Source organism: Hipposideros armiger, unplaced genomic scaffold (assembly GCF_001890085.2).
Source record: "Hipposideros armiger isolate ML-2016 unplaced genomic scaffold, ASM189008v1 scaffold_167, whole genome shotgun sequence".
NCBI classification, from domain to species: Eukaryota; Metazoa; Chordata; class Mammalia; order Chiroptera; family Hipposideridae; genus Hipposideros; species Hipposideros armiger.
The window spans coordinates 2,588,502-2,603,357 of NW_017731517.1; the positions used below are offsets into that span (position 1 = coordinate 2,588,502).

The window sequence follows — 14,856 nt, forward strand, 5'->3', positions numbered from 1 at the left end:
CCAGCAGCACAGCTCTCTCCCAGCCGCTGTCCCTGTGAGAGCGTTTGGTTGTCCCCAGGCCAGAAGCTGGGCAGTGGGCTCAGAGGCCGAGGGGGCCGTCTTGGAGCTGGGCAGCGGCACTTAGAGCTTTAACACGGTAGCCATCTGACTGTTTTGTTCTCACACGCCGAGGCCTCAGACAAATGGCTCACACTATAACCCCATTAAAGGCACGTCCAAATCAACTCCCAGGCTTTAAAGCGGCTGCATACAGATAATTGAGTTTTAGGAAGGGGTGTGGAATGAGGGGAGGTCTGGAGTGGGTCTGAGGCCCGTGGGTGGAGGGTTCTGACAGGTCGGGCCCACCAGGTGGGAACACAGGCGGATCTGGGCAGAGGCTGATGTCCTGCACCCGCAGTGGGCGCCCCTCTCATGGCTCCTGCTTTCCAGGGTTCCTCCGTGTGTCAAGTGACCGCCATCGGTGTGACCGTCATCCTGCTATACACCTCCCGAGCCTGCTACAACCTGTTCATCTTATCGTTTTCTCAGAGCAAGAACGTCCGTTCCTTTGATTACGACTGGTACAACGTGTCAGATCAGGTCAGTGGGCGCGGTGAGGCCACCTGAACAGTGGTTCATGCTTTGCAGCATCTCAGGTGGCGGAGAGGTATAAGCGCCTGGCTTTGCTGTCAAACAGCTGGATGACCTTGACAGTCACCTGTGCGGCACCCACAGTCTCATCTGTAAAATGGGGTCGTAGTGCCTGCTGTTCCAGCTCATACGTCTTGTGAGGAACTGGGGTATGTGTGCACACGTACACACACGCACCTGTGCACACATGCGCACACTTCTTTCTCCTCTACGTTCTGGGGCCCTTGTCAAGAAGTACTTACATTTTTTAAAGTGCTTCCATATAAATGTAAGATGGTCTTATTCAAGGGTGAAATTTGCACAGGTAAAACAAATTCCATTTGGGTTTCCGGAAATACGTAAACCTGAAGTTATGGGAAATTTTGTAAAGGAGCATGAACACTAACAGTGTTTCAGGAAATCCAGACAAAAGTGACTGAGGACACTCAGGTGTTAATAAAAGCTCATTTTACCAGCTCATTTTACTCTGTTTTCATAAGTTATAAATTATAAAGCAAACAAACAAAGGGAGTGAAGTATCATCTGGCATCCATGTTCACAAAAGCTCAAAATACAAAAGAATGAGTTTGCACTGTCTCATTTGAGAAATACCGATTCTTTGTCTCCAGCCCTGGGCAGAGTGGGGGTGGGGGGTGAAAGTGAGCAGACTCCCTGCCTCTGGGAGCTGATGTCCCCTGAGGAAGGGACAAATACAGAGAAGCCATTACGATAAAGAAATAGAATGTCTGTAACAGGAGCCTATTGGATTGAACAGCAAAAACGCCTCAGCTTTTCCTAGAAAAATACTGAGTACCCAACTGTATACAAACCCCTTCTAAAATCCCAGCAGTGTTTGGAGCCTGGACTAAATTAAGACTCTGGAAGAAAGAATGAAATGACCGTGATAAGTTAAACCTGTGAGGACAAGAGGCTCTTCAGAATATGAGAAAGGATGAAAGCAGCAGTGACCGCCACCACCCCTAACCCAGACCGTACCACACATGCAGGGTGGCAGGAGAAAGCGGGGCCAGGCACTGCTGAGGGGGTGCCGTGCTTGGAGATTGTCAAATATATAAAAATCTAAACTTCACGCAATGATAAATTAGACTTATCTGTCATACGCAAAGGATTTCCACTGTAGTAAAATATACACCATTTACTGTTTTCACCATTCGTCAGTGTCTAGCTCAGTGGCTTGAAGCTCACCCATCACCACCGTCCACCTCCAGAACTATTTCACCTTCCCAAACTGAAACTCCATACCATTAAACAACAGAGACTATTTTAACAAAATAGTCATTTCAGTGTTTCTTTCAAATAAGAGCTTGTAGTTAGAACAAATTTTAAATATCACAAATTTAAAAATTTTATTGTGAGGGGAAATTTATTCTGATATCTAGACCTGTTGCAACCGAGAAAATCTAGGAAAAAAACAAATGGCCACAAGTCGCACACGTCTTCCGTGTAGAATGAAAAAGGAGCGACGTCCTATTGTGACATATTCTAGTTTGAGAGTAATCTTGCTGAAGAGTATATGATTAGTTTTGGTTAATGTACTTCAATACGGTGTAACACTCTATTATAGGAAAAGGATTAAGGTTAGGTGATTGGCCCTTTATGGTTTGATTGTGGGGCACAGTCTTTCCTTGAAATGATGGATTCCTGGTACAGGTGCCCAAACACAACAGTGCACGCCCTTCACACACCTCCATCTGCCCCACAGGGAGAGACAACCCAGGCCGCTCAGCCATCTCTGGTCCGGAAGCCTGGTGTCCTGGACTCTGAGAATTATTTTCTAGACAGTCTAGCCTGCAAGGAGTTTAAAGGGCAAAGAGTAGGATAAAGTTAATGTGAAGAGAAGTTTAAAAATTGACGTGTTTATCCTAAGGATGAGACTTAGGGTAACAGTTACATGCCACTCAGGAATTGGGAGAAGGCCACATATTCTCATTATTCAGTTGCTGAAGAAAAGAAAATCAGCTTAAATTTGAGAACCTTGATTTGGACATAAGGAGGATTTTGGAGGGTGAAGTTATAAAACATCAGAGGGGCAGTTTCCTGGTTAGAATATTCTGAAGACTAGGAGTAACTGTCCTGAAAGGTTTAAGTAACTTTCCACCTGAGGGTAGACCCTTAGTATTATCTGATTTCAACATGGACATTTTAGGGAAAGGATTCCACTCAATTAGAATCAGTCTCTGTCCCCATTGGAAACAATTGAGTCAAACTTATTTCCTTTGCCCTCGCTCTAGTGACACCACTTTCTCCATCTCTCTCAACAGGCCGACCTGAAGAATCAGCTGGGAGACGCTGGCTACGTCGTGTTTGGAGTGGTCCTTTTTGTGTGGGAGCTTTTACCTACCACCTTAGTCGTTTACTTCTTCCGTGTTAGAAATCCTGCAAAGGACCTTGTAAGTAAACCGTTTTCTATTTGCAGAAAATGCCTCCTAATTCTAATCACACGACCATTGAATTCGAATATTTTCTTAGATTTTCAACAGAGAGCCTTCTCCATCCTGTTGTGATATAAAAAAGTCCCTCATTTGAGATTTTCTTGTCCCTTTGAGGGAAATGTGGTTTTCAATTTATCTTATAGAAGAAGTGAAAGTAAGTTGCATGTCAGGGCCTGGACAGAGTGTTGAACTGTGTTTCCTAATGCAATAATAGCCTCACTGTGAACCAAATCTATAAGCTTCTATTTTAGCCAAGGAAAATAGAGAATAGTAACTCAGTTCTTCACCCCTACCTTATGCTGGATGGTTATTAGGGAATGGGGTGGTAAGGAATTTAAAACATTATTGTGAAGAATGCTAAAGCCACTCCCCCACTTTGGTCACATTTCTGCTCAGCTAACTTTATGTAAATGTCTTCATGAGGGGAGGACAGAAAGTGCAAAACCCGGCAGTGAGGAAGCTCCCGGGAGCTCGGCTCCGTAAGTTATTCCAACCACACTAACTCGTGGTAGAATTTTGAATCACTGGTCTTTGAAACCCATGGGAAAGTAGAATGAATGGTTTTTGTCTAATGTGAGCAAAATGTAGGTGGTAAGGAAAGCATAGATACAATAACCAATCTAACCAATCTGTTGTGTTTTATCTTGTGTTTTTTTGTATTCATCTCTGGATAGTCACTAAGGAGCCAGGAATAGAAAATAAAAAAGTAAGACTGGAGTGGGGAGGGTGGTGCAGAAGCCAACCCGACAAGATGGGCCCTTGAGCGAGAATGGCAGTGGGTGACGTTTTCTGATCTCAGGATTGGTTTCCTCCCCTTTGGTTATTTTCACCTGACCTTGATGTGCATTGGGAACACCTGGAGACATCTGTAGAGTCAGACCCTGACCTTCTCAGCACTGGCCCAGAAACACGGGAAAGGCGGCAGCGGGTTCTAGGCCGTGAGTCTGGTTCCTTGTTTTCCTTCCTTCTCTGAAGAAAGTGCTGAGGTTTTCTGGGAACTTTGTTTGACTTGGGGACAGTGAGGAGTCTCCTAAGCAAAATCCCAGCGCCACTGAGGCTCCACCTAGGCCATCCATGGGTCTTCTCGGCACTTCCTGGCCTTCATCACCTCGTGTTTCAGAGGCTTACGGGCCCTACTCCCTAAAGCCCAGGCATTCTCAGGAGAGAGCACAGCGTGATATCGTTCAAAGTTCTGTTTTATTAACTGAATCTACAGAGTGATACTGATAGTCTAGTCCAGGGGTCGGCAAACTTTTGAGATGGAAGAGCCGCCAGGGGTCAGCAAACTGTGGCCTGCGAGCCACATGCGGCTCTTTAGGTACATACATGTAGCTCTGAAGTAAAATTGAAAATGAAAACTATCATAGTTTCATTTATAAACTTTTTAAAGGATATTATTCACATAATGGTGATGTCATTTGTTTTATGGCTCTCAAAAATTTTTAAATTGTTGTGAGGGACAGGATTGGCTCTTCCAGGAGACGGAATGTACCCAAAGAGCTGCATGTGGCTCGCAAGCTGCAGTTTGCCGACCCCTGGTCTAATCTGTACTCTCAGATCTCATTATCCAGGAAACATGTCACCCTTAATGAACTCTGTGTCATATGGTGATTATGTTTGAATATGTCTAGAGCAGCCCTTCTCAGTGTTTTTGGTCTCAGGCCCTTTACACTGATAAATTTCTTCTTTTTTTTTATTGAGGTATAACTGACAACATTTTATTACTTCCAGGTATATAACGTAATGATTCAATATTTGTGTATATTGCAAATTGAGCAGCACAGCAAATCCACTTAACGTCCATCACCACAGTTACAAATTTGTTTTTCTTATGATGAGAACTTTCAAGATCCACTCTCCTAACTACTTTCAAATATACATTATTAATAACTGTAGTCACCATGCTATAGAATCACATCCTCAGGACTTACTCATTTTATAACTGGAAGTTTGCACCTTTTGACTCCTTCACCCATTTCATGCCCCTCCCCTCCCCCAACGCGCCAGGTAACCACCACTCTGCTCTCTGTATCTAGGAGCTCCAGGGTTTTCTATTTGTTTGTTTGTTTTCAGATTCCACATATAAGTGAGATCACCCAGTGTTTATATTTTTCTGTCTGACTTATTTCACTTGGCATAATACCCCTTAGGTCCATTCGTGTTGTCGCAAATGGCAAGTTTTCATTATTTATGGCTGAGTAATATTCCATTGCATATATACACTATACCACATTTTTATCCAGTCAGCTACCAATGGACACTTAGGTTGCTTCTATATCTTGGCTATTGTGAATTGCGCTGCAGTAAACATAGGGGTGCATATATCTTTTCCATTAGTGTTTTGGATTTCTTTGGATAGTTACCCAGAAGTGGAATTGCTGGGTCCTAAGGTAGTTCTGTTCTTAATTTTTTGAGATACCTCCATACTGTTTTCCATAGTGACTGTACCAAATTACATTCCCACCAACAGTGCACAAGTGTTCCCTTTTCTCCACATCTTTGCCAACACTTGTTTGTTGATTTATTGATGATAGTCATTCTCAGGTGTGAGGTGACATCTCATTGTGGTTTTGACTTGCACTTCTCTGATCATCAGTGATGTTGAGCATCTTTTCATGTCTGTTGGCCGTGTGTATGTCCTCTTGGGAGAAATGTCTCTTCAGATCCCGTGCCCATTTTTATATTGAGTGTCTTATTATTGAGTTGTAAGAGTTCTTTATATATTTTAGATGGAAGTCCCTTGTCAGATAAGTTTTGCAAATATTTTCTCCTATTTTATGGGTTGTTTTTTAAATTTCTTGATGATGTACTTTGAAGCAAAAAAGTTTTTAATTTTAACGAAGTCCAGTTTATGTTTTTTCTTCAGTTACTCATGCTTTTGGTATCTTATCTAAGAATTCTTTGCCAAATCCTAGGTCATGAAAATTTGCCCCTGTATTTTCTTCTAAGAGTTTTACAGTTTTTACTCTTACGTTTAGGTCTTTGATCCATTTTGAGTTGCTTGCTGTATAGGTAAGATCCTATACAACAGGTAAGGTCCAACCTCACTGTTTTGTATAGACGTTCGTGAGCTACAAATGGTAAATTTTAAGGCATCCCACCTTGTATAAGTTCCCCTTTGCTTCCTATCCTTGGTGAGATTAGTCTTTGGAAAGCAGGAATTCACATATAATTAGCCACCGTGTAACAACAGCTTTGTTTCATACTGTTGGTTAACCTTTAAATAGACCGCTAATGACATATATAGGATGTAGACAAATGCTGGATTTTATGCCAGCTTTGGTTTGTTATGTCATATCATTCTGGTCTGCTCACTTGAAACCAGTTATTTGAAATTTTTTGAGAGGTAAACTCAGGTTGGGGACAAATACAGGGGGAACAGATCATAGAGGCAGGGTATGGAAACTGGATAATAAACTCAAAATTATTTCATCATTTTAAATTGCTGTGCATCCCCACATTGTTATATAGGTTTCTAGCCAATGTGGGACCATCTGATTTGGCTAATTTGGGTGTTTTTTGGTTTTTTGTTTGTTTTTTTTAGCTGAGCCATCCTGTCACCTCTTGGCAGCTCAGTGGCTGCTCAGCTTGGGCCGGGAATCAAACCGCTGTTGCTCAGAGCTCGCACTCTTGAGTGAGCTCTTAACCAACTGAGCCACTCGGCCGGCCCTGGTTTTTTGATAAGGGATTAAAACTGATAATTCATTGTTACAAGCAGAACTCGGAAAGATTTTGTCTATACTGATAAAAGTTAGTATCTCTTAAGTATAAAAGAAGTTGAAATGAGCTCTCCAGCTGAACAGGCACAGCCTCTCCACTAAGAGGGGAACAGCTTTGTTTTGTTTGTCCTTTGTCGAGTGTGAGGCAGTGTCTGAACCAGTAACTGTCTTTCCAGACCAGCCCTGGAATGGTCCCCAGCCATGGATTCAGTCCCAGGTCCTACTTCTTTGACAACCCTCGAAGATACGACAGCGACGATGACCTTGCCTGGAACATTGCCCCTCAGGGACTTCAGGGAAGGTGAGCCCCTGGTTCGGTTAGACAGGCCTGGCTGGAGGGTGAGGGCTGCCCCAGTGAGAGGGATTCCAACCAAAAGAAGATGGCTTCATAGACGAGCTGGAGCATAGAAACGCTGGAGCTGGGTGTGTGACACTGACTGCAGCCAGAGCGGAGAGCCCTCCTGGGGTTACTCGCTTCTGGCCTCTGCCAGGCGAGGTAGGAAACAGAAGGGCGGTGGCTGCAGGATTCCCCGCCTCTTTGTTTGGCCACGCGCCACTGCCTGCCCGGTAACCTCCATGTCCCCTCCTTCAACCTGACTTCAAGGCCAGCAGGGGTGACAGGAGTAAAGTGGGCTGACCTGGTGCTTGGCCGGGCCCCTTTCTTCTCTGCTCTGTCCCAGGACCCTGCACTGTTACTGTTAAAGGAGCTTCAGGGCGTGTTTCTGAGAGGTGAAAGCTTATTGTCTGCAATCCTTTGTGTATTCAGAGACCTGTCATTAACATTTTACTATAAACTTTCTGCCCCCCCACACCCGTTGAGAGGAAATGAAAAAAGATGTTAAAGTCCTTAGAAAACCTTCAAGTAGCTCTGAAGAGAGCCCAGCCCATGTTTTAGCGATGGGGGACACTGAGGAAAAGCTGGGAGAACACATGGTTTTCTAAGTGGATCGAGGAGCAGAGAGGTCCTGGTCCCATGGGATAAAAGATGGTACTTGGAAAAAAGAAAGTAGACCAACCCATCAAGCCGCAGACGTAGGGAGCGCAGAGCATACGGAAGCGAGCCAATAAACAATGGCTTCCGGACGCCAGAAGTTGTCCTAACCCTCTTCCCTAAAAACTGTTCTCTTGTCCAGTTACCCCACTGCATGTCCTACTAGCCGTGTGTGACCCTCTATGTATGCGCCCTAACCCCTCACCTGCCGGAGTGACAGAGCTGAGGGAGTCCCGTGTGGAAGAAGACCCTGCCCACTGCATAGACAGGAGAACATAACAGCAGTAATCGTACATTGATTGCTGCCTATACATTAAGATCCCATTCTAAGCATTTTACAGGTACTAACTCACAAAAGCCCCACCAGGTAGTTAGCAGTACGACTCCCATGCTCTACATATGATAAGATTGCACCAAAGCTATCTGCCCTAAGACACACAGGTAAGTGAATGATACTCGATGTTGGGATTCAGATACAATTAGTTGCTAAAACATTTTGTTATACACAGTGATTGGTTTCGGGTTCTAGTAATGCTGTACTTCTGGGCACTGCAGGGTTCAGTACACTTTTGTGAGTGGGTTTCTAGCCACGACACAGCACTGTCTTGTGGGAAAATGGACTTCAAGAAGCTACTTTAAGAAACCTTGGAATTGGCTACAGTGTATCTACCCAAAGTCAACATGTCATCCATAGTGATCACAATGTTTCAAGTCACTGAAATGTCTTTTTCTTTTTCAGTTTCACTCCGGACTACTGTGACTGGGGACAACAAACTAACAGCTTCCTGGCACAACCGGGAACTTTGCCACCAGACTCAGTTTTGGATCCTGACAAACCAAGCCTTGGGTAGCACCAGTTAAGAGTTTTGTGGAAGACGCCTCAGTTGGAAGCTTCTAAAAGTTTCAGAAAGACTAACTTAATGACAGCTGAACTTTTAGGGCACTTTCCCTGACAAAAGTGGACTTGATTTTTATTTGTTACAGCCATTTCTAATGGCTCCAATAGGACTAAGCAATAATAACTTAGATTGATAAAAACTTATTTTAGTACTAAAACGGGAGCCTGGATGCCTATCTCAGTGGGTATAATTTAAACTTTAAGAAGTTCTGTACTTTTATAAAGATGTATTTTATATAACTTAAATAATAATGCTAAAATATACTAGGGGTTGAGAATGTTATTGCAATATGTGTTCTAGTTTGCACAGACTTTTATGCATAATTCACTTTAAAAGTATACAGTATATGGTCTGAAGGTTTTTCAAGGCTTTTGGACTAAAGTATTCCTCAAATCCTTACCTCTTCAGGTCACTCAGATTCTGAGCTCCGTGCTGGTAGACTCCAAATACAGCTCCAGTGTTGAAAGGTAGAATGTCAACAGATCACATACGAGGTAACCGGCTCCTTCAAGTTCATTAAGGCCCAGAGAGTCGATCCCTCCAAGAATCTTCTCAGTTTTGCTAAGTTTGGTACTCCTTTTCAAAAGGGTGCTAATGTATACACTCCAATGATAAGGTTAAAAATGTTGAGAGTTGTTGATTGAACTTACATTCTTAAAACTCCTCTGCTATCTTTCGAGATTTTGCACAGTTTTTCAGCAATGAAGTCTAATACCCATTACATCTCAGGACTTCGGCCAGACAGCACTTTCCCAACTCACTGACTGTTCACTACATGCAAGGAACAAAGGCGGCGTTCTCGAAAGGGGATTAAGAATAAATACGCCTGGCCCTGGAGCTAAGAGACTGTATGGAATCCTAACAGTTTCCCTTTAATTCCCAAACATATTTAAAACAATGCCCTTTATTTTAAAATAGTTCTGAAAGCAGCCCACTAGGAGCTGCGTGTTTAAAATGGGAAAAGCACTGCCATATTCTCTAGCATGATTTCTCTTAGTCACGTAAACGGGCAGGTTCCAGACAACCGCTTATAAGCCGTCTTTCATTTAAGCGAAACACTTGTCATGAAATACTAGTTCCCCCGACACAAGTGCCGTTCTGACACCTCCAAGAGATATGTAAACAGTATATATAATATATTCTGCAATTGTAACACTGCCTGTAACAGGAGACTGGCCCTCTAAAGAGGTTCAGTACTCTGATTTTCTATGAAACAGCGGTAAGGTACCAGAGCAAGTACTGTTTGCAGAGAGAAAGTCCTCGGCTCTGCCGGGAGTCTCATGGCTTGGGACAGTGAGGGCAGGTGGGAGGAACTTCTATCAGGAAGTTGTACCTACATGACGAAGTCCCTCTCAGATGAGATTTCCCGCTTTGGTCTTTAGGGATCATTTATCTCTGGGTGCTGATTTCATAGAGATCAAGTCTACTTCTCTTATCTTGATGGTATTTAAAATGGGGCTGTCAGGTTCTGCGTGGTCATGACTGGGGTTTTCATTTTCACTCTGCATCATCGCACGTAACATTCTCGCCTTTCAGTGTGGAGGAATTTGGGTCACGTATCACTTAAAATAGTTACTTTCAGGGGAAATTCTACACTGAAGCAAAATTTGCACTGATTTTTCAGGTTGCCTTAAGATATTTTAAGTGTTAATCTAAACAGCTCTAGGAACACCCTGACTTGTCACTCACTTGTCACAGTTTTTTTTGTTACGAATACTTAGGAGACTTTAAAGGCATACTCAACATATGCTTAAAACTCCTTCACATCAGGCTTTCAGAAAGTACTGCATTCTTCAGTATTAGCTCATTCCAGGGTAGATATATTTTTAAATACGGTGATAAAAATATCACTAAAACCATGCAATTATTATACGTATCCTATGATGTATAAACACTTTTATTATTATTGTTATTACTGGCAGGAAAATTGAAATACCCAGCATTAACTAGTAAAAGCTGTAATCTATTTTTATGATAAAGCTGCTAGTATTTATTTGAACTATTTCTTATTGGGAAGGATAAAAATGTTCTAAGTGCCTGTTTTTCTCTTCATCCCCTTTTTAAAAAGTAATGCTAAAGCACAAACACATCTAGACTATTAAGAACTATGTATCAAACTATCTTTGTCTGTAGTAAACAATCATGTATATACCCTGTGAAATGTTGCCAGTATGGATGGAAAGGAAAATGCAAATTTCCTTTAGCTTCTCCATTTACCTGTGCTGCTAAGTACACTAACCATGCGACTTTTATGTGAAATATTAAAGGCTAAGAGAAATCAAGGAATGGTGATTACTGGTTCTAAAGTTCCCAGATGTCCTCTTGTTTTAAGGAAGCATAATGAAATTAATGTTAAAACTTGATGGGGAATAGTCAATAGCCCTGGAAGTTGTTTACCTCCATGTAAGTGTGACTCAGCACTGAAAGGCTTCCGGCATCTACCGGAAATGCACAGAGACAATTAACTGCCGAAGTGGGCACCTCAGAAATCCAGTGGGTTTGTGTAGCCATCTTTCATTGGCTCTTTTTCCTTTTTACAATTAGCCCATTTAATTGAGCCAATGATTAAGGCGTCTGGAGCGTACTACACACACTGTGAGCAGCTCTGATTCTCGCAGTGTACGTATCAGCCACAGTTCTGTCCATTCTTACTTGAGTAGATCAGGCGTGGCGTTAGTAACTGTGCAGGCACCACATCTGGCTGTGTAGATCGGGCACAGTCACTGGTGCAGCCCCAGGTTTCCTCTTTTTACCAAAATCTGAAGAACTGCTTTTTGGTGGCCTTGCTCACTTAACCCCTATTAAGAGCAAAGGAATAAGCATTAGTAAACCCCGGAGCATGAGAAGTGCTTTGAGAAAAATTCCCATTTATATAGTTACATAGTGCTTACTAGAATATTGCTTTTAGTTTTTAGCAATAAAGGTGAACTTACATTAGAACTCAGTGGATCTAAATATTGGGTTGTCGGAAAAGTCATGACGTATTTTTTTCTGTTTTTGTTGCAAAAATGCGTCATTGACTTTTCCGACAACCAATATTTGAAACTTTGTAAAGATTTCCAACTAAAGAAACTCGGTTAAAAAAATACTTTTTCCCTTTAGATTACCACATGGTAAAGTATCAGACTAGGTCTGATTAAAGACATAGCTAATATGCATTTCCATTTTTTATCCCATGTGAGAATTTTAATTAAAAACATTTCGAACTGCATAATGCTACTTAAGACTTCTCATGGTCCAGAGGGAGGAGCTGTTGGAAAGAATCAGGCTAAAATAATGGAATTCTCATCAAAGACTAGAAATGAACTGATTAAAGTGAGGAAAGGGACAGAGAGGCTAAGGGAGTGGGAACCAGCCAGTGTGTGCCGAGTTCCTGTTATATGACAGATACAGGCTCGGGACTTGGTGTCTTTGGGGCCCTCCCAGTCCACAAATGCAGCAGCGCCCTCCCCTTCACCCTACGCTTGCCCGTAGCAGGGTCTCTGAGGAGCCCCTGCACCAAAGGGTCACCAATACCTTGAAGTCTGCTAGTGATGTCCTTGTGCCTCCAACTTCAATCTGCTGATTCCCCATCCCTGTCGCCCAGCTCCTCTGGGCCCGGGCACTGAGGGTGGGTTCATTCTGTGTGAGGTTCTGAGACTTGCTGCCCAGGTTTGTCAAGTCCGGGCTCAGGCCTCAGACCAAATCCAGTGACTCAACAGCACCTAGTGGTTCCTACCTGGTCCCTACAAAGGTGGATTCCTTACCTCCGTTCCTTGACCTGTGGCAGGGACCCATCCTGTATCTCCCCAGAAATTGACTATACCTTTTTGCCAGCATTCCTTCTTGAGCCCCAAAGCTGCCTGGCCTGCCCTGCCACTCAGCATATTAGACTGTCTCTAGAAGACCTGCCTCTGAGCTTTAGCCTGGTCAGAACTCGAGCTCAGATGCCAGCTCCCCTCAGCGAGCTCTGTGACTGGCTTCTCTTTAGCCTACAGGAGCCACACAACCCCTCCTCCTCTACTGCCCGGTCACTAGGTCCTTTTCTTGACTCTGAATCTGTTTCTCATGAACATTGTTAACCTACAACAGCCCCTCCAGTCTCCTTGCAGTTCCAAGTCCTGGAAGGCAGTAACTGAGGCATCAAAGGGTACATTTGGCATAAACAAGCAGTGCTTTACCAGGGCCACGCGATTTGTGTCACTGGTATAGTCTGAAGAAATCCACATGGAAAGTTAAATTGTATCAGAATACTACATGGCGAATGCTCACTCTGCTTTGACCAAAGGGTGTTAGGGGGACGATTTTAATTAATTTTAATCAATCTGTGACAACTTGCTGGCACTGTCAGGCAGACACAGATTCACCTTGCGGGCACCTTCTCAGCTAGATAGGTTTCTATCTTAGCTTTTCCTCTTCAACTGATAGACTCTCTCTCTCTCAGTGCATTCTCACTGTAAATGAGCTGTAACCTAGTCAGGTTATGGAATTCGTCAATTCCACGCTGGCCGGGATCCTTGTCTGTCTGTTCATGCTGCATCTCCAAGCCTGGAACGGAATGAGCCGTCAGACCCTGCTCTTTGGGTAGACCTCGCTTTTAAGGTGACTTGTGGCACTTTTATCCACCGCATATTGACTTTATAGGTTGCATACTAATTTCAGGGCCCCTATTTTTTTTATGAATCTTTGACAGAAATCCAGCTTTTGGACAAAGAATTCATGATGGAATAAAAAAAATATGGATTCTCTATATAGTTCTCAAATTATTCTTAGAGGCTAAGTCTTAAAATGGAAGCTGTGAGATAAAATTCTGCCCACCCAGGCACTACACATCCTGCCTCTGTTTGCCCTCACCTGTTTAGCACTGGCAAATAGAATACAGAAATAATTATCACAACAGGCAGTAAAAAGTAGGTCTGTATCAGGGAAGTATCAGATTAAAAGACCAGTGACACATTAAATGGTGAAAAGTACAATCCTTGAGAGAAGACACTGAGTCGGGTAGAGTTTTAGCAGGATCCATTATGTTAAAGGATTTTTTTTTAAGCTCATATGGAATATACAACAACAGCTAAAGAGAATTGTTAAAAAAAAAAAAAAGGAAAAAAGAAAGATGAGAATGAGACAGGCCCAGTGCACCAAATATGAAAACACAGACCCTGAGTAATTAAAACAGTGTGGTCCTGATACATGAGTACATAGACCAGTGAAACAGAGAGCCAAGCTCTGAGGGAATTTTAGGTATGATAAACGTAACATCCCGCACTAGTAAGGAAAAGATGAACAGTTCAATAAATGATATTAGAATAACTGGGCAATCATCTGGGGAAAAATTAGGTTGGATCCATAACTTACACCTCATGCCAGGATACACTCCAAAGGAATAAAAATTTAGATTAAAAAAATTAAGCCATAAAAATTCCAGAAGAAAATACAGGTGAATTATTGCTGTGGAATGAAGAAGGCATTCTGACTTGCGGTCCAGAAACCACTAAAAAAATTGATGAACTGCATAAAAATGAAAATTTGCATGGCAAAACCATCATAAGCAAAGTCAAGACAGACAACACATTGAAAAAAATTTACAGCTCATTACAGTGAAAGGATTAATATTCCTCACCAATAAAGCACTCTTATAAAGTCATAAAAAGATAAAAATGGCAAAAGATGTGAACATAAAAGGTAATCCAAATGTCTCTTAAACATGATAGTCACCTTACTTGTAATGAGAAAACTACAAACTAAAACACTGATATGTAATTTTGCATCTATCACAATGGCAAAAATCCAAGTTTTTAACAACATCTGTGTTGTAAGGTTGTGGGTAAGTGGGCACTGCCTAAATTGCAGGTGGGTTATATGAATTGTTAACCACCCCCTATGGAGGCCAGTATTCTAATTTCTTTCAAAATTACAAATGCATATGTTCTTTCACTGAAAAATTTCATTTTGGGGAATTTATTCTACAAGTACATATTTATATATGTATGAAATAACATATACAAGGTCTGAAAACGATCCAAATACCCAATAGGGAATCGGTTAAATGACTGTACATTCATATAATGGAATCCCAAGTAGTTAAAAAAACACACACAAAAAAAACAAGTAAGCTATCTAGTGATATGGGAAGATTGTCAAGAAAAATTAAGTCAAAAAAGCAAACAGTATGTATATGATGCCACTGTGTAAAAATGAGAAAAAGA

At 42.3% G+C, this 14,856-nt stretch overlaps 1 protein-coding gene across 2 annotated transcripts in view; it reads left to right on the forward strand.

Moving 5' to 3' along the window:
- GPR137B (G protein-coupled receptor 137B) overlaps window positions 1-13,750 on the forward strand; it is a 32,052-nt gene extending 18,302 nt beyond the window's left edge. Inside the window, exons 4-7 of one of the 2 annotated variants that reach the window (XM_019651816.1) lie at window positions 430-579; window positions 2,892-3,020; window positions 6,958-7,082; window positions 8,512-13,750. In XM_019651816.1, coding sequence (XP_019507361.1) covers window positions 430-579; window positions 2,892-3,020; window positions 6,958-7,082; window positions 8,512-8,623 — 516 coding nt within the window. In that variant the 3' untranslated portion in view covers window positions 8,624-13,750. The remainder of the gene's footprint in view (window positions 1-429; window positions 580-2,891; window positions 3,021-6,957; window positions 7,083-8,511) is intronic. The other variant, XM_019651817.1, reaches the window with a different exon arrangement.
- Window positions 13,751-14,856: the final 1,106 nt, after the last annotated feature.